At 46.4% G+C, this 23,804-nt stretch overlaps 1 protein-coding gene across 1 annotated transcript in view; it reads left to right on the plus strand.

Annotated features, from left to right (window-relative positions):
• Positions 1-952: 952 nt before the first annotated feature.
• Positions 953-23,804, plus strand: part of Entrep2 (endosomal transmembrane epsin interactor 2) — a 409,195-nt gene continuing 386,343 nt past the window's right edge. The window contains exon 1 of the mRNA XM_085682675.2: positions 953-1,353. Within this exon, the coding sequence (XP_085538801.2) occupies positions 1,135-1,353 (219 nt within the window). The 5' untranslated portion in view covers positions 953-1,134. The remainder of the gene's footprint in view (positions 1,354-23,804) is intronic.

Below are 23,804 nucleotides of genomic sequence, written 5' to 3' on the forward strand. Positions count from 1 at the left end.
TGAGATGTTTTCAGGACACCATTCAGTATTTCCAATCCAACCGTGGCACGGGGTGAGGTGGGGGTGGGGGTGGGGCTCCATAAGTCCTGTCAAGAGGCCATGGAAGAAGGGCCTTTGCCTTTTATCCTTTTCAACTTGGCTTCCTAATTTTCGGTCAAGCCTTCACACTCCTAACACCTTAGGGCTCTTTCAACACGAATAGGTTTAAAGTTGTCCCATCAACAGGGTCACAAAGCCATTACGACCATTATTTCCAGGTTCCTTGCCATTCCAAGGAAGCCAGTCGTTTTTAAAACTGTTGGCCAAAGGGAGTATAGGAGACTTACTAGGTTGTTACTGTGTTCATTTACATTCGCCTTGTATATTGTCTTAAAGCTCAAACTTGGGACTTGTTTTATAAAAAGCCCCGCGAAGGAAAGGTGGATAGAAGGCAACTGCGTGCCCTGGAATAGGTGGCTACTAGGGAAATTCTGGAACTGCAAGAAAGCGTCCAGGCTTATCTTGGTTTCTGCCCTGCAGAGGGGCTCGAGATCGCCACGTCTGGGGCTCAGAGCAGGAAACGTATGTCCCAGGGCTCCTGGTCCTCAGCGCCATAGGTCCTGCAGCCCGGCTCCCACGCCTCCTCCAAAGGCTCCTGGAGGAGCCGGCTCGCTACCCTTGCCCTTGAGGAGACTCGGTCCGCTCTCTCCTCGAGATCCTCCACCGACCGGGAGGAGGCGCCAGCGCGGAGGACACACCTGCGACTTCTCCCGCTCTCGACTCCGCGCCTGGTCCCCACTCCGGCTCCCGCTCCCTCCCGGGCCCAGCGCGCAGCGGCTAGGCTCGCTCCCGAAGCCCGCGGCGGCACGCGCCCGGCACGGAGGCTCGCGCCCGCGCCCGGCCGGGTGAGCGCGCGGGCGGGCGGACGAGCGGGAGAGGGCGCAGCGCGGCCGGCGGGCCCTGCGCAGTGGCGGTGGCATGGGCGCGGGCATCGGCGCGGGCTGCGGGAGCCCGGCTTTCTGGCCGGCCCGGCCGGCTCGCGGTGACCGCGCGTCGCAGCCTCTGCTGTCCACGGGGAGGCGGTCCCCGCAGCCGGCTCAACTTGCCTCGGCGCCTCTGTAAGGAGCGCAGCGCGGAGAGAGCTTGCGGGGCGCGATGTCTCCGGCCGGCGGCCCCCGCACACCGCGCCCGCACGCGCTGCCCCACAGCCTGTCCCGTTTGCGCGAGTGCCCGGGCCGTTCCCGCATCGTGCTGGCTCTCGGGGCCACGCAGATGGCGCTCGGATGCCTCATCGTGGCCGTGAGCTTCGCGGCGCTGGCGCTCACCACCTCGGCCCGCGTGCGCCACTCCTGCCCTTTCTGGGCCGGCTTCTCGGTGAGTGTCTGCGGCGGTGGCTCTGGCCGGGACCCGGAGCTGCAGTGACGGGGACGCGGCCCGCGCCGACTGGGGTCGCGGACGCCAGGGTCTGGCAGCCGTGACTCGGGTGCAGTTTCCAAGTCCCGGGCAGGGGAACTCCGGGGACCGTCGCTAGTCGCACTGCCGCTCCAATGCGCTGCGCCCGGAGTTACTTTTCGGAGGGGAAAGGAGCCAGACGCCCTCCTTTCGCCACCTGGCGGGTGGCGGTCGGTGGCGAGTCCCTGTCTGGGGCAGCTGCTGGGAGCTCTGCTCACCAGTGACCGACCCGGGCAGCGGGCGACCGTGACCGAGGCGGCGCGGCGCGGGGGCGCCCGAGCCCGGGTGCTGAGCCTGCTGTGAGCGGCTCCTTTCGCTGCGGTTTTCGCCGGGGGCGTGCGGTGCCTTGCGTTCGGTTGCGGGTCAGTCCAGGGGAGAACCGCCGGTCCCGCTCTGATCACTCACCTCCCAGACACGGAGACGTCTTGTTTCTTTCGTAATCCCGGAATGATCCTGCTGGACCGGCTGGCGACTGGGAGCCAGGAGTGTGCTTTTTGAACTCTAGACTGATTTTCAGGTTCTTGACTCTCAGATCTTCCCCTAGGAAACATTTATTAAAGAAACCATGGGGCCGAGAGGATTTATTTATTTATTTAGGTATTTTATAGCGTTTTGATAAAAGTTGCTTATTTTCTATGTTAATAAAGAACGGGCACATGGGAATTAGGAGATGAATGCGGCACGGGTATTTATAAAGACGGGCACTTGTTTCGAGAACTCTTGACATCTGTAACTACATTTGGTCGATGGTGCACAGGCTTCCAGCGAACACTATGCGTTTAAATTTCGCGTACACAGACCTAAACCAAGCCTTTGGAATTAATGATCTCTGTTTGTTCTTAACTTTTGTAATTTTAGAAAAAAAAAAAGGTCTTCCTTTTTTTTTTTAAATCTATTTTGGTTGTAATGGCCTTTGTTCTTGCAAGTTCCTTGTCTGGTTTAAAATGAGATCCTAGCAAAACTACCCTTGAAACAAGGATCGATACAGGTGTGGCTGTTCATCCTAATGGGGGTATTAATTTTCAAAGCTTCTTTCAGACGGGGTGGGGGTGGGGGCTCATCTTGGAGAGCTAACCAGGATGACAGAACGTGTGGTCACAGCTCCCAGTGTTCAGATCGATGAGAGGAGGTGGGCGGCCGCCTCTAGGGAGCCGTGGTCCAATCCCGCCCCTATATATAGTCTCCACACATCTGTTGCTCGGTTTTTAGCAATACTTAATATGCATTGTTTTCATGTCTGTCTAGTGGGTACTGAGTTTCAGCCTGCTGGAACCAGCCTACAGGTGGCAGACTGGTGAATTAGGCTTCCTGACTCTTTCCTGAGCCTCCCCCACCTCCTCTGAGCCTTAGCTGAATTTCCCCAGGGTTTGCAAAGAGAACTGCCTTTTTATAATAAGCCTTAAAAAGAAAACACTAATTGGAGACAGCAGAAAAAGCATTTATATTAAAATACACATCCCCTGCATTTCGTTTCAGGAGTTAAGTTGAACAGGTAAAACAATAATGTGGTTTGTGTTTCAAATGCTGTTGTCTTCTGCTGTTATAAGTGGTTGGTTCTGGTTTCCCCCAGTTCTGAGTCGTGCCCGGTGTTAGGCTGTGTGCTCGCATTTCTCCAGGCTCTAGAGAAGAGCACTGGAGCCACCACGAAGTGCTTACACATTTTACCTCCTACCTTCTGGCCTTCCATCCTACAGGCTTCTTTTTAATCTTCATACTTAATCAGCTACGAGGGTTTCTAAAATTCTTTTGATTTTTCTTGTGCTGGGGATGGAACATCCCTCCCCCCCGTACAAATGAGGTGAGTGCTCCACCACTGAGTTGCATCTCCAGCCTTTAAATTCAACATGGTCTATAGAGATTTTCACATGTCGTCTCTGCCTTACAGAAAGAATGGTTAGTTCCAGTTGGGACAGGCTTGCCTGTTGATGTGGTTGTGAGTAGGGAACATGGGTTCTTTGCCTTTCTTATACAGTCTGCCCTCAGCACCAGCAGCTTCTGTAGCCATGGATTCAATCCACCACAGAATGAACATATTCCGGAAAACCCTGTTTTTATACAGAAATATGTATAGAATTTTCTTGGTCATTATTACTCAAATAATACAATATAGCAACGATTTGCATGGAATTTACATTGCATTCGTTCTCATAGGCAGCCTGAAGATGGTTTTAAAGCATGCAGGAAGACATGTGTGGGCTATGTGCAAGTTGTATGACATATAAGAGATTTGAACGTCCGACCATGGGGCCTGGGAGTTCCTGAGATCAGTCCCCTAAGGGTAATGAATATATTTGCCCCAGCTCCCTTGAAGGGTCTTCCTTATAGACAGGTGACCAAGATAACTGGCTTTTATGGACCTCACGGTGGGTTTCATGCTGTAACTCTGCTCTGAACCTTCTGAAAGGAGTGCTTCATTGCTGCCTCAAACTTCTTTGATCATCTGTGGTTTGGACCTGTTGAAGAATTGTTATATCAGCAATCCTTCTATTGAGGAAACAGTAGTACTGAGAAAACCAGTTCTCAGTTTACTGAGCACGTACTGTGCACTAAATCTGACGACCCCTTTCACATGGGTCCTAAGCCACTTCATGGGGCCTAGTGGACTCCCTACTGCTCAGGGTCCTTGGCCAGTTCCCTCCCTTGGAATTTCCATGAAGTGTCTCCTTTGTCTTAGCCAGGGGAATGACACACAATCAAGCCAGCTTCTTTTCAGGCCTTGCTCCTCATACAGTCCTGACTCCTTGTGGTGAGTGATCTGAAATGGACAAAGAAGAAAGACGTGACTGCCTCAGGGTCACGGGGCCAAGAAGTGGCTTTGAAGTTAACTTTAGACACACCAAGTGGTCCAGGGCCCAAAGAAACCCTGTCTCGAAACAAAACAGAGCAAAACGGCAACAACAAACACCAAGTGCCTAACTGAAGATGACACTTAGCTGCCCATGTCGCAGAGATGGAGGAGAGCCTGCTGGTGGAGGGACCCACTTTGGCAAGGCCGTCACACCTGCTCCTTAGGAGAAACCCTAACCATGCCTGAAAGGTGAAGGTTCAAGAGAAATTTAAAGACACATTACACTGGAGAAATTGAGGAAACTTAAAAGTTCCGTGTATATGTGTGTGTATGTGTGTGTGTATGTGAGAGAGAGAGCGATATATATATACATATATATATATATATGTGGGTGTGTATGTGTATATATGTTTATGTGTGTTTGTGTGTGGGTGTGTTTGTAAATGTGTATCTGTATCAGAATATGAATAAGTATATATTTATATGTATGTGTCTGTGTGTATATTTGTGTATGTGTGAATATATGTATATGTGTATATATGTATGTGTGTGTACTTGTGTATATGTGTCTGTGACTATGTGTGAATGTGTACATATATATGTCTGTCTGTGTGCGATGTGTATATATATATATATATGCATGTATATGTATCTCTATGTGTATGTGTTTGTCTGTGCACATATGGGATTGCCACGTGGAGGTTTCAGTTCCTGACCACCTGGCTCATTGCTCTCAGGTCTGTGGCAAGGCAATACATTGTGGTAGGAGTGCATATCCTGTTTACTTTGAACCAGAAAGCAAAAAGAAGAAGGAAGGGGAAGGGCTGAAACCTACCATTCCCTTCTAGGTCATGAGACCTCCCACTAGGCTCTACCTTTTTCCGTTTGTGCAGTGCATAATGAAGTCCTTACCTCGTGGACCTTTTGCGGATATTCTAGAGCTAAACTATAGCAGGGGAGCTTGGCAAAGCTGGAGGCAGATGAGTGGGACAGCTGTGGCCAGAGGCCAGCGATGATCAACAAGCCAGATGGTACTTTGGCTTCTGAGGGCCACCCCTCGTATGGTCCCCTGTCCCAGGCTGCACTGTCCAACAAGTTAGGAGATGGGTCACCTCTCTCTGCATGACCCTGTGGCGTGGTTGAGTGTTGATTGGCAGTGCATTGAGTGCCTGGAGCCGGGTGGCGTCTTGACTCCGTAGGGGAGCTGTTTCATCATTTTCTCTCTAATTTTGTCAATGCCCAGGACCCTGAATAAGTGCATTTGAAATCACCTGCACAGCAGCTGCAGGCAAAGAAGCTAAGCCTTTGTGTTCCCTGTAAGAGCAATGCCGCCAGACTTCTAAGAATATTCCCAAAGCAGTATGTAATTGTCGCCATAACCAAAATCCAGGAAATGTGCAAACACCCCCTCTTCTCCACTGCGCTCTGCTGATAGGTAGCCGACATTGCCAGTGGTGTGTAATGTCCCACAACAAACTTCACCGTCACAAGTCTACCAGAATGCTTACATGTGAAACACATCCTTTTCTTTGAAGGAATATGGAGCTGTGATTCTACCACCCACATTTTACTCGGTGGCTCCCTATAAAGTGTGATGTGTAGTGACTAGTCCCTTGTCACAGTTGGTGATAAGTTTGAATCCATTCTTTCAGTGACTGTGTAATTGTCCACACTGCAGATTACCATGGTTTATTCGCTTTCTTGCTGCTGGGAACTTCCTGGTGACACAGATTCTGTGTGTCTGATGCTGCTGGTCTTAGATACCAGTGCTTGCTTCCGAGAGTGATGTCCTGGGGGTGGAATTGCTACTAGTCAAAGGGTGTCCAGGTTGGAGTTCTGTTAAGTGTCATTAGGTTGAGGGAAAAGGTTATAATCATTCTCAACCCTAACGCCTTGCATAAGGATTTGATTTTTCCCCACCCATGAGACCTGGAATATTAACAATCTTGAGTGATTTTATCAACTTGATGGAAGAAGTTTGGCATCTGTTTTCATTTGATGTGACTTTTCTAGCCACTTCATTCTATCTTGCAAATAATCTTCTCACTGGGCTCAGTTCTTGCTGTCTTTTGAAATATTTAAAACTTTTCAGTCATATGTTCGTTTTCACTTTCATAGTTTCTGCATATTTTCCTCTTAGTTAGGATTACAGAGGTCACACAGATAGCCCTAAGATTTTCCTTCTAAAACTTTCATTTTATTTTTATACCCACAATCTCATTAATCCAGAATTTATTATTTTGTTTATTTGTGTGTGTGTGTGTGTGTGTGTGTGTGTGTACAGGCGGGCACAGAACAGTCTTGTGTGTGTGCACACACATGCACACCAAGACCAGAGGACAAACTTGGCTGTCATTCCTCCCTAGGTGATAGCTACCTTGTTTTTTGAGGCAGAGTCTCTCACTGGGACCTGGGGCTCTGTGATGAGCCTCGACTGGCTGGCTAGTGAGCTGAGGATCTGTGCCCCAGCCATAATCCCCATTGCACAGGCCGTGTGCTTGATTTGAGAACGCTTTCTCTATGAGACACAAAGGCAGCCTTGTTCGTGTTGTCTTTTTTTCTGGACGTTTTGGGAGCCAGATTGCTGGCTTGATGTGACATCACCCCTGCATGGTTCTCCACTGAAGGCTGCTATTTGCCAGTGAAGACCTCTCTGGATTAAGAAACCAACACTGGAACAGGCTTCCTGCCCAAGCTGCAGGCTCGATTCCAGGCTCATCAGACATCCACATGTTTTTGCTCACTCTGTGACCATCTACTGTCCTCAAACCTGCAGCCCCACAGGGGAGACCGCTGCTGGTTCATCCCAAAAGCCTCTCCCAAGGGAAGCAGACTCGGCCCAGCATCATGTCTGTATGGTCATATCTGTAAGAACACTTCTTTCTGTATTTCAGGTTTTTATTTGTGGGGAAGGGAATTTGATCGGGAGTTTTGAAGAGGTCAGCAACATGGCACCTTAGGGTTCTCCTGGAGTGAAGGGAGCAAAATGAAGCCTGTGGTGGTTTCTTCTGATGGCTTCATATCACAAGAAACTTTGCGCAAATGCTTTGTACTCTTTCTGGTGAGTTCAGACCCCGTGGGGAGGCATTTTACCACAGCAGAGTGTCTTTGGTGTGATGGTCCTAGAAGAAAAGATGTTGACATGCCTTCTGGCTTCTGGCTCAGCCTCTAGAACAGTAATTCTCAACCTGTGGGTCATGACGCATGGGGAGGAAGATGTTGACACAGCTTCCTCTCAGCCTCTAGAACAGCGGTTCTCAACCTGTGGGTTGTGACCCCTGGCGGAACTGCATATCAGATTTTTATCCCGCATGCCACATATTTACGTTAAGAGCCGTAATAGCAGAATTACAGGTATGAAGTAGCAACAAAATAATTTTATGGTTAGGGGTTCACTACATGAAGAACGGTCTGAAAGGGTCACATCACAGCATTAGGAAGGTTGAGAACCACTGACCTGGAACCTCACCCTTCCTGGTACCCCTTGGACTGCCACCACAGAGGCCGTCATCTGGGTGAATGTCACACACCCTCGGGTTCCTTTAGATGCTTCATTTACCTTCAACAAATACCTTGAGTGGGGGCGCGTGGGTGAAGGCACTTTCTTTCTGCCAAGCCTGATGGCTTGCTTGAGATCCCCGAGACCCACATAGGGGAAGGAGAGAACCAATTCCTGCAGGTTATCCTCTGACCTCCACATGTAGACTGTGACATGCATGCCCATACGTGCCCCCGAATAAATAAGCAAATAAATAGATGTAACAAAGCCCCAAGTCCCCTGAGATAATCATATAAACTGAAAAAGGAATATTTCACCTCCCATTTATAGAGGATTTGGCCCATGGCTGGTTGGCCCTGCTGATGATAGGTCTGCAGTGAGGAAACATATCGTGGGAAGCATTGTGGGAAGGCAAATTGCTCATCCAGTGTGTGTGAGTGTGTGGGAGAGGGGACTGGAATCTTGTTCTTCTTTTTAAAGAGCTTGACCTTGAAGTGACCTAGAGATCTCCCTAAAGGTCCTATCACCTCCCAGTTTGTGCTGCCCCGGGAACAAGAATGCAGCACATGGATCTTCGGGGGGATCACTTAACATTCAAACCACAGTATCTGATAGCTGTAATGGGTCCCCTTTGCTCTCTGGGACGCTCTGGCCATGTGCCCTCCTGTGTGCTGACCAAGGACGTCCTGGACTTTCCTGTGCAGAGACTTGGCAAGTTGAGAATGGGATCTCTGTGTCTTCCCAGCATGCCAGACCTACCTACCTGGATTCTATCCCTGCGTTAAGCTGATCTTTCACCCTCCGATGTATTGAGCTATGGTCAACAAATAAAAAACTACATGCATTTAGGTGGCAACATAGCGCTTTCGTACATCTCATGTGATGGCTGTCCCACAACCAAACTAATTAGCAGATCCGCCGGTTGACAGTTGCCTGCTGGTGCTTTGTGGTGAGCCCACCAGACAGCTCCCATCGTCAACACAGGCATGCAGTACGTCATTAACTCTCACTGTCCTGGCATGTACTAGGTTCCTGAACGTGTACCTCCAGCTTTGTGTGTGCATTCGACCCACATCTCACTTTTGAGTCCTGTTTGAAATGGTGGCTTCCTGTAGTGATGAACTATCTCCCCTTCTTCACCTGGAGTTGACAGGTGTCGTATATTACCTACGTGACACAGTACAGTACGGTAGACAGTGATTCATGATGTAAGCCTGGAGGATCCGGGAGTGGTAAAATACTGGCACTTTTAGGTGTGTGTGTGTGATACGGGGACACGGTAAATGTAAATAAAGTACTTCGTTGTATCAGCGGCTGCAAAAGCCTGTGGTAAATAGTCCCAGAGTCTCACCCCGCCCCCCAAACCAGGGTCTCTTGTAGTACAGGCTAGCTTTGACCTTGTTATGTAGCTGTGGTTGGCCTTGCATTCCTAACCATCACTCCCCCCCCGCCCCCCGTCTTTCTGAGTGCTTGGTTTCCCAGTGCATGGCAGTATACCTGCATTATCTTAAAATTTCAGATTTTAGAATACCCGGATCTACCATAACAAATCTAAACTTTAGAAAAATTTTTATTTTTATTTTTGTGTGTGTAAACATTTGCCTACATGTATGTTTGTAAAATGGTCATGCTTGGTGGACATGAGTTGTCAGCGGTCACGTGGGCGCTGGGAACTGAATCCGGGTCCTGTGCAAGAGCAGCCAGTGCTCTTCACTGCTGAGCTCTCTGCCCAGCCCAAATGGGGCACTGCAGATGGGCATGAAAGTTAATTGTTCTGAAATGAAGACTTAAAACTTAAGCTGACTCTTGCACAGAAAATTGGAAACATGATGAGACAGTAAAATTTTATTTGAAAAATAAACCTTGCCATCATCTAATTATAAGATTAGTTCAGGCTTGTCACCTGTAATGAGATCAGTCAAAATGAGTCATTTGGGTGTTTGGGGTCTGATCTGGGGTTCTAACTGTAGATCAGCCGTACCCCAGAAGAATGCATCTGTGCTGAACGCGCGCAGGCTTTTCTGGTCATTTCCTCAGCAGTGCAGGTGCAAGTGAATGTGTGGAGCTTTGTTGCATAGGCCTTGCCTGCCGTCTAGGTTCAATTTAAAGCAGACGGGAGAATGTGTGTAGGTCCTCTGCCGAGACCACTACCTACCGAGTGTGTGTGCACAGGCCTGAGAGGGCAGACTAAAATACCGAGGGTCATGCTCCATCACTTTCTGCCCTACACCTTTGAGACCAGGCTTCTTCCTGAACCTCAGATGAGTCTGGCAGCCAGTAGGGATCCTTCTGTCTTCTTCCTTCCACAGTACTGGGCTTGCAGAACTGTTCATGACCACATACAGCTTTTTATGTGGGTTTTGGGGATCCAAACTCGGGTCCTTAGTCTTGTTTCATAAGTGTTCCTACCAACTGAACCATCTCTCCAGATTACTATACCATTTTATATAAGAACCTTGAGCATCCATGGATTTTAGTGACTGTGGGGGAACAGAGTCCTGAAAATCACCCCTGCAGACACTGGGGGACAGTCACAGGCACAAAGGGACAGCCACAGACACTGAGGAATGGCCACAGACATTGAGAGACAGCCATAGATATGAAGGGACGATCAGACACTGAGGGATGACCACAGATACTGGGGGACAGTCACAGACACAAAGGGACAGCCACAGACACTGAGGGATGACCACAGACACTGGGGGACAGTCACAGGCACAAAGGGACAGCCACAGACACTGAGGAACAGCTACAGATACTAAGGGGCAGCCACAGACACCGTGGGATGACCACAGACATTGAGGGACAGCCACAGACACTGAGATATGACCACAGACATTGAGGGACAGCCACAGACACTAAGAGACAGCCGCAGACCCTGAGGGACAGCTATGGTGGCTCTTCCTGGATATGGTTTTGGAGTTCAGCAGTACTGGAAGGACTCTAATGACTGTACCTATGGAACATGTTGGTAAGCATCTTGACCATGTTGGGTATAAACTCATCAAGTCTTCTGATTTAACAAATCGTTATTTTCTAGTTATACCTATTTTTTTTTTCGGTTGAAAAGGCAGTATTTTTTATAGAAACTGATATCTGGCCCGGTGTCAGCAAAAGGGAAAAACAGAACATCTATTATACACCTGCGACATACCCAGATGCAGACTTGGTGTCATCAGACCTCCTTTCCTGACTTGGCAGCACCCTTGAGTGACATTAAAGGATGTGGGACACAGTAGTATTGGCTCTTCAAACAGGGTGGAAGAATACTTAAGAAATGTCATAGATTGACAGAGCTGCCAGTCTGTCACGACACATAGTATACAGCTGCTGCTCAAAGTTGTCACATACATGCAAATATGCACACACATACTTACATGTACATGCATACAAATACATGTTAATATACATACATATAAATATGTACTTGCACATATATACAACTACATACATATAAATACATACATGGATATAAATGCACACACATGTACAATACACCCAAATATATACATGAATACACACATATTTAAATTCATAGAAATATGTATGTAGAGACACATACAAATATGTACATACATACATATATACACAATACAATAATGTACATACGCGATTACACTATTATTCTGCTTTTCTTTGTGTGTGATTCTATCATCAATAACCAAACACCAGCATTAACAACCACAACCAGAGAGAAATCCCAGGCTCTTCTTAGTGTCCCGTGATGTTGAGTTACACTCAGGGTACTTCCCAGTCCAGATAATGCATGGATTTCAGTGATAAGGATGGAATCAGAGGGAGCTAAGCGGTACTGCACTGAGGAGAAAGAACCTGGCACCATGTGTTCTCTGGTACTGGAAGTGGTGTAGCCAGCCCTGCCTTATCCACAGGGCACACCACCCAAGACTCCCAGGCGATGCCCGAAAGCTTGGCTAGTGTCCAACCTTCTGCAGACTGGCAGACTGCGTGTTTCCTTGTTCTTACTTTACACTGTAGGCAGAGCTTTTGCAGTTCGAGGTCTAGCATCAAACTGGCATAAAACGTTTCCTTTTCAATTTGGTGAATAGAAGATCTGTTCTTACTGTACATTGTAGCGGCCTTAGCACATATATTTTCCTTACTAGATGGAGCGGTTTCCGTTGTTTACACAGGGAAGCACTTCTCACCCCTTTCTGCATCTGAGTTGCCTGCATGACTGCTCTTGTGTGTTGGATGTTGGAGCTGTTACCAAGTAAAATAATGGTTACCTCAGTACAAATGCTGGCTAGCACAGCTTTTGACATGGAAACACAGATGGCTTGGTGACGAGATGACCAAAGAGTCGTGCACACATACAGTTGGGTATGCTGCATGGAAGAATAACCCATATTTCTGGCAGGACAGGGCAGGTCTAACACACTGCTTAGTACAGCGTGTAGTTTAAAGTTCATCAATTATTTCTGGAATTTTTCACATAGTATTTTAGACCTTGACTGACTGTGGGAAAGCCACAGAAAGCAAACCAGGATATAAGTGGAGGCTTCTGGATATAATTAAGGGTGTGATAGTGATCATAATTCTGACTTTAAAGTAATATATGTTTATGGCAGTTAAAATTCAGGGAGTATGATGAGGCACACACAGAAATACAAAACCTCTTCCCGGGCTCCTGCTTGATCTCCATTGGCAGAGGTCAGGTTTTTCAGGCTTTATTCTTCCTGTTGGTGATCCAAGCACCATCGTTTCCATATCAAACGCCACAGAAGCACATCTCAGGCCACTGAACCATGGTTGGTAAGTCAACCTGTTTTTCCTATCTGGGGTCTTCTCTGTTCTAGGTGCTCAGATACCTCCCCACGTTTGCATGGAGGCCTTAGCCTCTCAAATGTCTCTTCTTTGGTGCTGAATGCCTTGTAACTTGGTTCTTCCTCCTTCCTCCTCCTTCCACCTCCTTCCTCCTCCTCCTCCTCTTCTTCTTCTTCTTTTGGTTTTTCAAGTCAGGGTTTCTCTGTATAACAGCTCTGGCTGTCCTGGAACTAGCTCTTGTAGACCAGTCTGGCCTCGAACTCACAGAGATCCGCCTGTCTCTGCCTCCCAAGTTCTGGGATTAAAGGCATACGTCACCGCCGCCCAGCTTGTAATTTGGTTATTTTCTGGCCTGCACGGTCTCGGTTTTGTTGACCAGAACTGCTGAATATCAGACCTCCTGTGCTCACTCTGTAGCTTTCTTCATGTCTCTCCACAGTTTTTGTTTGTTTGCCTTTTGCTTCTCAATCTGGGATATTTGTTCAAATCCATCTTCTGGATCATCTAACGACCTCTTCCATGGTAACCGCAGCAGGGAGGGAGATGGACACCAGAATGGCCCCCAGAATGTCGTGCTGCTGTCCTTCCAAGCTGAAGCCCTCCCCCGGGGGAGAAAGGGTCTCACAGGGCTGAGGAAGTTGAAGCTTAGTGTGCTCAGAAAGCTTGAGTCTTCCCAGGTCCGTCTGTGAGGTTCTGTAAGCAGCAAGCAGTTGCTGGAGTAGAGGAGATGTCTGTGGGCGTCCCTGCCAGCTGTGCAGGCACCTCTGGCGATGTTGCTTTCTGTCACCCACACTGGGGCTGTCTGTGAGTCACCCGTGCTTCTGCAAGCCATCTCCAACCCATGCTCCTGAACGTGACCCCAGTGAACTGAGAGTCCCTGGGATAGATTTGGGTGGGATTGTAAGTCACACAGCACAGAGCTTGTCTAATATATAGCTGTGCAAAACTTTACTAAAGGTGCATCGTGGGAGGGGCAGTGGGGGAGACGCACAGGAGGTCTCGGGGGTCCAGGTTACTTATGTGCAGCTCTCTGGGTCCTTTCTCCAAGATGTACTTGGGAGCAACAGGCTTGTCTGTAGTGGAAACCAGACTTCTTGATCAATTCGGACAAAAACTACGAGAAAACAGGTATGAACTACTATGCCCAACACTTCTGCGAACAGCTGACAGTGGCTATGGCCTGCCCTCTGGGCTGCCTCAGATCCTCCCTGGCACAGGCTGACGCTGATAGCTGATTGGTACATCCTTCTGTCTTGGCTGAAGATGATCTCTGGGATGCCAGGTCATGCGAGGCTCATACAGGTTGGTGGTTGGGGGCAGCCGACCAGGCGAGAGTCATCTGCTCTCAGATCATAATTATTCTGTCTAATGTCTGTCACTTTGACACAAGCTAGAGTCATTTGGGAAGAGACAACCTCAGCTGAGGAACTGTCTCCATCAGATTGGCTTGTGGGCATGTCTGGGAGATATGCTCTTGATTGATGATTGGTATGGGCTGGTAATCCTGGGTTGTAGAAGAAGGTCAATTGAGCAAGTCCCAAGGATCAAGCCAGTCGGCCCTGCTTCTCCATGGCCTGCGCTTCAGTTCCTGCCTCAGGCTCCCTTGATGGTGGACTGTAAACTATACCTTGAAATAAGCCCTCTCCTCCCCAAGTTGGTTTTGTTCGAGGCTTTATCGAAGCAACAGGAAGAAACCTGGACAATGACCATAGTGAATTTTTTCTTCTCCTTCATATTTTATGTTAATTTCCTTAGCATGTGTGCGATTTTCTGGTTGTATTATTTGTTCATTTCTGCTTGATAGTCTTAATTAGAATTGAGTAAAATAAATTTCATGTTTGTACCAGGGACATTTTTCCTCTGTTAATTTTTGCGGAGCTTTTGTGACTTCCTTTTTCTTTAATGGCTTGGTGGTTCTTGATGCTCCTTTGAAGTCTGTAGTGTTGACAAGAAGAGGGAATAGGCATCCTTTCTTTACATGCTCGCTCTCTCCATTGAATGAGGGGCTGGCGGAGTCCTGTCTGGGTGTGCCCAGAGCTCCTCAGCTGGCAGGCTTCACCATAGGTGCTTGGACTGTGCACAGTGAGCTCCTCCTTTAAACAGTGTGTAATGATCTGAAGAGCCCGCCTTGGGTAGGACTACTCACTTTGGTGGCAGAAGGTTCGTGTCCTTGTTGAAGGTAGTGTTCATTTGGCTTCTGGAACACACACTAGTTTTGTTGTTGGTGTCTGAGGTGTGAGGGGCTGAGGTTCATATATCTTTTAGTACCTGTGGGCCTTACAGACTTACGGGTACAGACATTGTACTCCTCTGAAGTCTCTCTCACGGTGTGAGCTGAGGCTACCCCTCTCCTACCTCGACCCACAACTGATCCTAAATTTGACTAACACATTCACTTGTCCTCCTTTTCTCCTGTTCCATGGAACGAACCTCCCAAGAGGACTCCAGGGCAGCTGCTGGTTAGCAGAGTCTGGCTCCCGTGGCTCCTGTGGCTCCCATGGCTCCCGTGGCTCCCGTGGCTCCCGTGGCTCCCGTGGCTTCCGTGACTGTCTCTTGAGCATGGCCCCAGTTTCCACATTGCATTCTACATCTCACTTCCCACTTCTCAGTGAAAAATGTTTTAGCCCTTAATCTAGTTACTGAAGGAATAATATTTATGGAAATTTGAATTGACCCATTTTTCTTTTCTTCCTGGGAAGCATGTTACTGTGTGTTGTGCCAGCTAAATCAAGGGCGGTTGTTGCTTTGGGAGAGAAGCAAGGTCTATCTAGAACAAAGAACTCATTACTCTGCCTTGAGTCCCAAAGCTAACTTTCTTGAGTCTCTAGAGAGACCATAACCATGAAAAACAAGATTTATTGTAAGAGAAAAATGAGTGTTGTTACAGAGACTTTCCTTCGTATACTGAAAGCAAAGCCAGGCGGCCTGAAAATGATTTTATTCTTAAGACCCATGTTAATAGGAAAGAGGACAGGATGGGAGGGAAGTGCCCATAGAACAGGAAGTAGGAAGGAAGGGAAAGAGGCTCCCTGGGACTGGGGAGAGTTGGAAAGAGGTTTGGAAGTGTAGATGGGACACAGCCCATCTACTGTCTCCACATGGTAGACACCAGATGGGTAAACAGAGCCATCAGTGGTGGTCCCCACACCCTCTGGAGATGTCTAAGCCTTCTTATGCATAGGACAGTAAATATTTTGGGCTTTGTGGGCTGTGGGGGATTCTGTGGCAACTACTCAGTCTGTTGTCGCGACGAGAAAGCAGCCGTAGACCACGCATAAGCCAATGCCTAGCTAGTGCTCAGTAATACCGCGTGTGAAAAGCAGCAGGGCAATGCAGGCGAGGGTCAGAATTTGTTGGCCTCGGTTGACATCTCTAGTTCTAAAATTTCCTGTGATTTGCATGCAAAAGAAAAATATTTAGAGTTTCCTTATGGGTGGAGCATGTTAAAGGTAGCTTAAACATCCTTTTCCAGGGTCTAGTCTGATGAGTCTACCTGACCCTCTCTCTTCTCCCACCCTCCTTAAGCCCCAAGATCTAGCTAGCCTGTGTTCCACATCCGGTGTCCCTGCTTAGTCTGCCCACCCCTGCCCGTACCACAACCAACCCCTAGGCTTCCTCTGAGACTCCCCCTAACTGCCCCTGACGCACAGGCCACTCCCAAGCCATTCCCAGCCAGATCTACCACCACACTCCAAGCATGCACTAGGACACACATCTGCCCATCAACCCAGTCCCCTCTATCCCCCTGACTTCACACCACCTAAATCATTTCCAGCCTCAAGACCCAAAAGACCCTCTTCCCTTCCGGCTCAACTTGATCTTTCTTGTATCAGACATAGATCTCACAAAAGAAGTCCTCATGCCCTGATCTCATCTCAGAAATACAAACAACATGAAAGGCCAAGCTGTGTCTCCTCTCCCAAGCCCACTTGCCTTAGAGAATTTGATGCCAATGAGAATTACCTAGATGAACCCAAGGACATAGAATTTCAAAGAACAATCGTCAGCTTCAACAAAGAATTCCAGGAGTTTAAAGAAGACACAAAGAAACAGTTCAAAGAAATTAAGCAGAAAGAACTAGAGGAGAATAAATGCCTAAGTGGTATTCGAGAAAACACAGACGCAAGGCTGATAGACAGGACACAGACAATCCAGGCCTTGAAAATGGAATTCAACAGAGACAGAAACATCGAAGAGGACTCAAACTGAAATAAAGAAGGCATTGAAAAAGCCCTGTAAGTCAACCAGAAAATTCAAAAGGAAAGTCTTACAAGTAGAGTGAATTAAAATGAAGATGGAATATCAAAACTCAAAGTAGACGATCTAGACCAACTAAGCAAGGAATATGAAAAAGTTAAATCACCCGAAAGAGGAAATATGGGGCACCAGGAAAATACGAGATCTTCAAAATACAGGCAAAGATGAGAGAGAAGATCACAAGTCAATGGCAAAGACCAGATGTGTAATAAGATCATAGATGAAAGGAAAGGCACACTTATACAGATAGAAGAACTACACAGCACACCAGATAGACAATACCAGGAAAGAAAAATCCCAGTATATCACAGTTGAAACATTAAGTATACAGAACAAAGAAAATATATTGAAAGCTATTAAGCGGCAAAACTCACAAGTCACGTATAAAGGAAGACCTATCAGAATAACAGCTGATTTCTCTGTGGAAACTTTGAAAGCCAGAAGGGCCTCGAGCAATGCATTCCCAGTTTTAAACAACCACAATGGCCAATCCAGACTACTGTGTCCAGCAAAATCATCCTCCCATAGCTGAAGGAAAAAGAAAAGCCTTCCACAACACAAACAGCCTAAAAAGTATAGCCTATAAACCAAACCCAGAGATGACATAGAAAGCAATATTTGGGACTGAAGAGAAAAATGAATATAGCAGAGACACTGGAAAGAAATATGAAGCCATGATTACTGAAACAAAAATACCACCGAGAACACCAACACCACTAACAAGTACCATGATGACCACAGTTAACAGAAACATTTCAATAATAACTCCTATGGTCTTGGTTCTACAGCCAAAAGGCACAAACTGACTGAGTGAATTAGGAATCAAAACTTCATATCCGTTTTCTACAAGAAATATAGCTTGGTTTTAAAGCTAGGCCACCTTTCTGGGCATGGTGGCACAGGCCTTTGATTCCAGCACTCGGGAGGTGGAGGCAGGCGGATCTCTGTGAGTTCAAGGCCAACCTGGTCTACAAAGTGAGTTCTAGGTTAGCCAAGGCTGTTCCTCAGAGAAAATCTGCCTCAAAAAGCAAAAACAAAGCAAAGCAAGGAAGCAAAAAAACAAAGAAAGCAAGGCCACTTTAGATAATAAGAGGAATTAAAGGATTCCAATCCAATGGGCCAGGAAGCAGGCAGGCGTCGTTGTCCTAATATCTGACAAATAGATTTTAAACTGACACCATTCAGAAGACACAGAGAGGGGCACTTCATTCTAATCAAGGAAACAGTGAACCAAGGAGACACCGCTATTTTTTACATCTGCATCCAACTCTGGTGCACCCTATTTCATAAGCACACACTGCTGGGTTTAAAGACATGGATTAGCACCAATCCATTAATAGTAGGTGATTTCAATACTCTACTTTCTCCAATAGATAAGTCATCTAGGCGAAAAATAGTCACAGAAACATCAGAACTAGTTGAAACTATACATCGAGAGGACTTAGCAGAAATCTGTAGACTAGTCTACACTAAACACCAAAGAATGCACCTCTACTTAGCAGCACATGGAAGCTTTTCTAAAAGACCATATCCTGGGACACAAAACAATTCCTCACAAATTCAAAATGATGGAATTAACTCGGTGTGTCTTGTCCGAACACTGCAATAAAAGTTAACATTAACAGCAAACCAGTCTCTAGTGAATATCCAAACTCATGAAGATTAAACAACTCATTATAATGATGAATAGGTTAAAGAAGAAGTCAAGAAAGAAATAAAAGTTCCCTGAACTAAATGAAAATGAAAACACAGCAAAATCTCCAGGACATATTGAAAGCGGTCCTATGAGGGAAGTTTATAGCTCTGTGTGCTTATGTTAAAAAGTCAGGGGGATCACCAATACATGACTTAATGAGGAAACTCAAAACTTTGGAAAAACAAGAACAAACCAAACCCAAGTCCACTTGAGAGCAATAAATAATAAAAACCAGAGCAGAAACTAGTGATGCAGAAACAGAAAAACAATACAAAGAAATCAATGAGTCTATGACCTGGGTTTTTGAGAACATAAGCAAGATTGACAGACCCTTGGCCCAGCAAACCAACCAAAAGAAAGGCCACAAATGAACAGAATTAGACGTGAACAGGGAAACGTCAGGACAGACACCAAACAAATTCCCACTATTACAAGGGAGCATCTTTAGAACCCATACTCCATTAAATTGGAAAACCAAAGAGAAATAAACGAATTTCTAGATTCAGCCAAACCACCAAAATTAAACAAGAAGTTACAGGTCTTAACAGACCTGTAACAAATGAGATTAAAATACTATTAAAAAGCCTCCCAGCTAAAAGAAAAAAGTTCAAGGCCAGATCCAGATAAAATCCTTGTTATTTTATCTACTTCTCTCCCACTATATCTATCGTGCTCCCTTGTCCCTCCTCCCCACCCCACCCCCGCCCCACCCTACCCTACCCCACCCCCACCCCACCCCCTATCTTTCCCACCTTGGCCATCAATCACTTACATTCCATTCGCTGTTCCTGTTTCTATTGCCCCCACACCTGCAACGGGCCATTTTTACTTTCCTGCTTTCTTTAGTTACTCCACGCTATGAACTCACATCTAACTCACATTGGAGCCTCCAATGAGAAAGAACTTGCTGTGTTTGTTTTTCTGGGTCTGGGTTACCTCACCCAAACTGATCTTTTCAGTTCCATCCATTTACCTGCAAAGTCCATGATTTCGCTTTTCTTCCCAGCCGGATGGTTTTCCGTGCTGTGTATGTATTTGCATTACCCATTCTTCATGCGAAGGGCAGTTTTATTATTTCCATTCCCAAGTTCCTGTGATTATGGCAACAATGAACATGGCTGAGTAAATATCGATAGAGTGGGATGGTCAGCCCTTTGGGCACACACATCAAGGAGTGGTACACCAAGTCTTATGGCAGATTTACTTTTAGCTCTGATTTCCATAGTGGCGGCACCAGCTTGCATTTCCGCCATCAGCGAATAAGGGTTCCCTTTTCCCCATACTTCCTTTGGCACGTGTTTTGATTGTTTGGTTGACCTTTGCCATTCTGACTGGAGTAAAATGAAATCTCAAGATGGTTTTGATTAGCAGTTCCCTAATTTCTAGGGAGGATGAACACTTTTGAGGTATTTCTTAGCCATTTTTTCCCTTCTTTTGAGAACTGTCTGTTCATGTCTCAAGTGAATTTTTTTGGATGGGTCATTTGTTTCTTGGATTCTTTTCTTTTGAGTTCTTTATATATGCTGGATATTAATCCTTTGCCATTTGTATCGCTGGTGGAAATCCTCTCCCATTTCTCTGGGCTTCTTCTTCACCCAGTTGGCTGTTTCTCTAGTTGTGGCGAAACGTTTTAGTTTTGTGAAGTCCCACTTGTCAGCTGTTGGCCTTAATTCCTGAGTAAATGGAGTCCTGGTGAGGAAGTCCTCCTTTCCCTGTATCATGTAGGGTACCACCTAGCTCACCTGCCCTCAGTGCCAGTGTCTCAGGTTTCACACTTAGGTCTTCGATCCATTTCAAGTTAGCTTTGGTGAGAGGTGGTAGGCACGGGTCTCCTTTCACTCTGCAGGTGGACATTCCGTTTTCCCAGACCGTCTGCCGAAGGTGTTTTCTTCTCTCCAGTGTATACTTTTCAGCCTCTTTGTCAACTATTAATTGGCTGAAGTTGTATGTACTCATGTTGGGTCTTCAGGTTTGTTCTGTTGGTCGACAGGACTCCTTTTTCTGTCAGTACCATATTGTTTTTTATTAGTATGGCTCTGTAATATATCTTAAGATCTGGAGGGTCATCCCTCCATCATTGTTTTCTGCTGTCGTTAAGAACTATTTTAGCTATCATAGGTCTTTTCTGGTTCCATGTGAATTTTAAGATAGTTTTTTCTGTTCCTGCAAAGAATGAAAGTGGCCTGGATTCTATAGGTTGGATGCCTTCGTCCAGGGTAGTAGGGCTGAGTGATAGATAGTTCATGAAATACGACTGAGTCCTTTGTGGCAAAGGTGTGTTGTAGATGAGATTAAGTTACGGGTGTTGAAATGGCCGGAACATGCTGAGTTATCCTGTGAGCCCAGAGTCAGCACAATTGTCCTTGGGGAGGGGGACAGAGCACTTCTGTGTCAATAGGTGTGATGACCATCAAAAGATTAGGATGACGTAGGGAGAAGGAAGTTACGTGATAAGTTCTGCCGGCAGCTGTAGAAGCTGGGAAAGACAAGGAAATGGTTCTCGGTTCAAGATGGGAAACAGGTTCTGAGGGAGGCCTCTTGACACCTTGAACGTGGCTCAGCGAGGCCTATTTGTAGACTTCTGACTCCCAGAACTGCGGTATAAAAGAGCTGTGTGGCTTTGAAACCAGTAGGATTGTAATTTATTTGAATAGCAGTTGGAAAGGAATATGGTGGAGAAATTCAGGGGCATACAGGGGGAGACAGAAGAGGATAGCTTCTGTTTGGTGGTCCAAGCATGAAGTATGAACAACCCAGCTGGGCCGCAGCCTGGCAGAGCTCAGCTTCAGGAATCAGAATGGAGTGGAAACTGTTCCCACGCTCTTCCTTCTGCCTCAGGTGACAGCTAACGAAGTGACGTGGCCGGGTGGTCATGGTATCAGCTCATCAGGACAGACACAAGACCTGATATTGTTATATCCTCACTTTGGGACATCACTCAGAGAGATTTACACATTACCTCATTTAACCTTTGCCGTACTCCTCTGAGGACTGAGTTGGTGCCTTATGCCTGTTTTGTAGGTTAGAGATTATAGGGCTCATTCCCTCCGAGGAGATCTGTTTGGGGAGAGGGCTGGGGAGGGATCTGTGCAGGAAATGGAAATAGGAGATTGGCAACTTGGCCTTGGATGGTAATGTGGAGAGCAAGTGTGTGGAGCCGGGGTTCTGGGCATTAGGCTGAGCCAGGACATGGAACAAGTGGTAGAGCCCACTTTTGTATTTGGAAATCCATGAGGATGTCCTACCTGTCCTACCTGGTGGTCCTGGCTGCCCTAGTGGAGGAGGGCTGAGGCAGCAAAATGAATCTCCCTCTGCTGAGCAGTGCTCTCCAGGGGTCCCCATCCATTGCCTCTCTTGCTCCCATGTTGTGTGTGGGGGGGTGAACTTACAAAGGGCCAGCACACACTTAGCTCCGGTGGGTGGTAAAGGGAAAGTGTGTGGAATGACTGAAAGGGGTTTCTTTGACTTTTGGGAGCCTCCTTTTTATCCTCTGTGCAAAGGAGGGATTGACCCTGTGCCGCCTCCAGAGCAGACAGCACTGAGGCCTGCAGAGACGTAGAAACCCGTCACGCCCTCATCAAGCATGTCCAGGCGGAGAATGCAGTGCTGTGTGAGGTGAGAGGAGCAAGGCAGCATGGTGAGTCTGAGAATTCTCACATGAGGGAATAGCAGGGATTGGGGGACGTGCAGGTCCCTACCTCCAGATTGGGGAGGAGCCTTGAGGTCTTACTAGGTATTTATACTATGTAGACCCCGCAAACATGTTAGCCACTCCTTCTTGGCCCCAAATGAGTGACATTCAACAGGGTCTCTCAACTGAGACTCTGAAGGCCAGGTGTGGGGTTTGGGACTTGTCATGGAAAGTTGGAGCCAAGCAAAGGGTAGCGGAAGAACCAAGCTGTGGTGGAGATGATTCTAGAACAATTGTCTCAATCTTTCTAATGCCACAACTCTTTAACACAGTTCCTTATGGTGTGTGACTCCAACCATAACATTATTTTCATTGCAGCTTCACAACTGTGATTTTGCCACTGTTATTCATGGCTGTGCACCATTATGTCCCTGGTACCCACAGCGGTCAGAAAAGGGTGGTGGATTTCCTTGAACTGGAGTTACAGATGATTGTGCACTGTTCTGTGGACTCTGGGAATTGAACCTGGATCCTCTAGAAGAACAGTCAGTGTTCTTTAGCTACTGAGCCGTCTTACCAATTCCATCGATTACTAATTTAGTTCCTACAAAACAGGTTTCCAGAGTCTCCTGATATTTTATTTGTGTTGCAGTAAATTTATGAGTCAATCTAGGGAGACTAATAACTCCATAGTCTGAAACATTCTCTAGGAGAACATTATTGATTTTCATTTAGTTTCTTATTTATTTGTCTCTTTTCCATTTCTGTAATGGAATATATAATGGTGGACGATCCATAAGAGATTCATCTGCTAAAGAAATAGAAACAGTCATCAAAAGTCTCCCAATCAAAAAAACCCAGAACTAGATGGTTTCAGCTCAGAATTCTACAACATTTCAAAGAAGAACTAATACCAATACTCCTCAAATTATTCCACACAATAGAAATCAGAAGGAACATTGCCAAACTCTTTTCATGAGGCTACAATTACTCTGATAACCAAACCACATAAAGATATTACTAAAAAAGAGAATTCAGACCAATCTCACTCATGAACACTGATGCAAAAATACTAAATAAAATACCGGCAAATTGAATCTAAGAACACATCAGAAACATCATCCACCATGACCAGGTTGGCTTCATCCCAAAGATGCAGGGATGGTTCAACATACGAAAATCTGTCAATGTACTCCACCGTATAAACAAGCTGAAAAATAAAACCACATGATTATCTCATTAGATGCTGATAAAGCTTTTGACAAAATACAACATTCCTTCATGGTAAAGGTCTTGGAGAGAACAGGAATACAAGGAACATACCTAAACATAATTAAGGCAATGTACAGCAAGCCAACAGCTATCATCAAACTAAATGAAGAGAAACTCCCAGCAATCCCACTGAAATCAGACAAGGTTGTCCACTCTCTCCATATCTATCCAATATAGTTCTTGAGGTCCTACATGGAGCAATAAGACACCAAAAGGAGATCAAGGGAATACAAATTGGAAAAGGAGAAGTCAAACTTTCACTGTTTGCTGATGATATTATAGTTTAGCTAAGCGATCCCAAAAATTCTACCAAGGAACTTCTACAACTCATAAACATTTTCAGTAATGTAGCAGGTTACAAGATTAATTAAAAAAATCAGTAGCCCTCTTTTACACAGATTTTAAATGGGCTGAGAAAGAAATCAGAGAAACATCACCCTTCACA

This window comes from Myodes glareolus, chromosome 24 (genome assembly GCF_982192425.1).
Source record: "Myodes glareolus chromosome 24, mMyoGla1.1, whole genome shotgun sequence".
NCBI lineage: Eukaryota > Metazoa > Chordata > Mammalia > Rodentia > Cricetidae > Myodes > Myodes glareolus.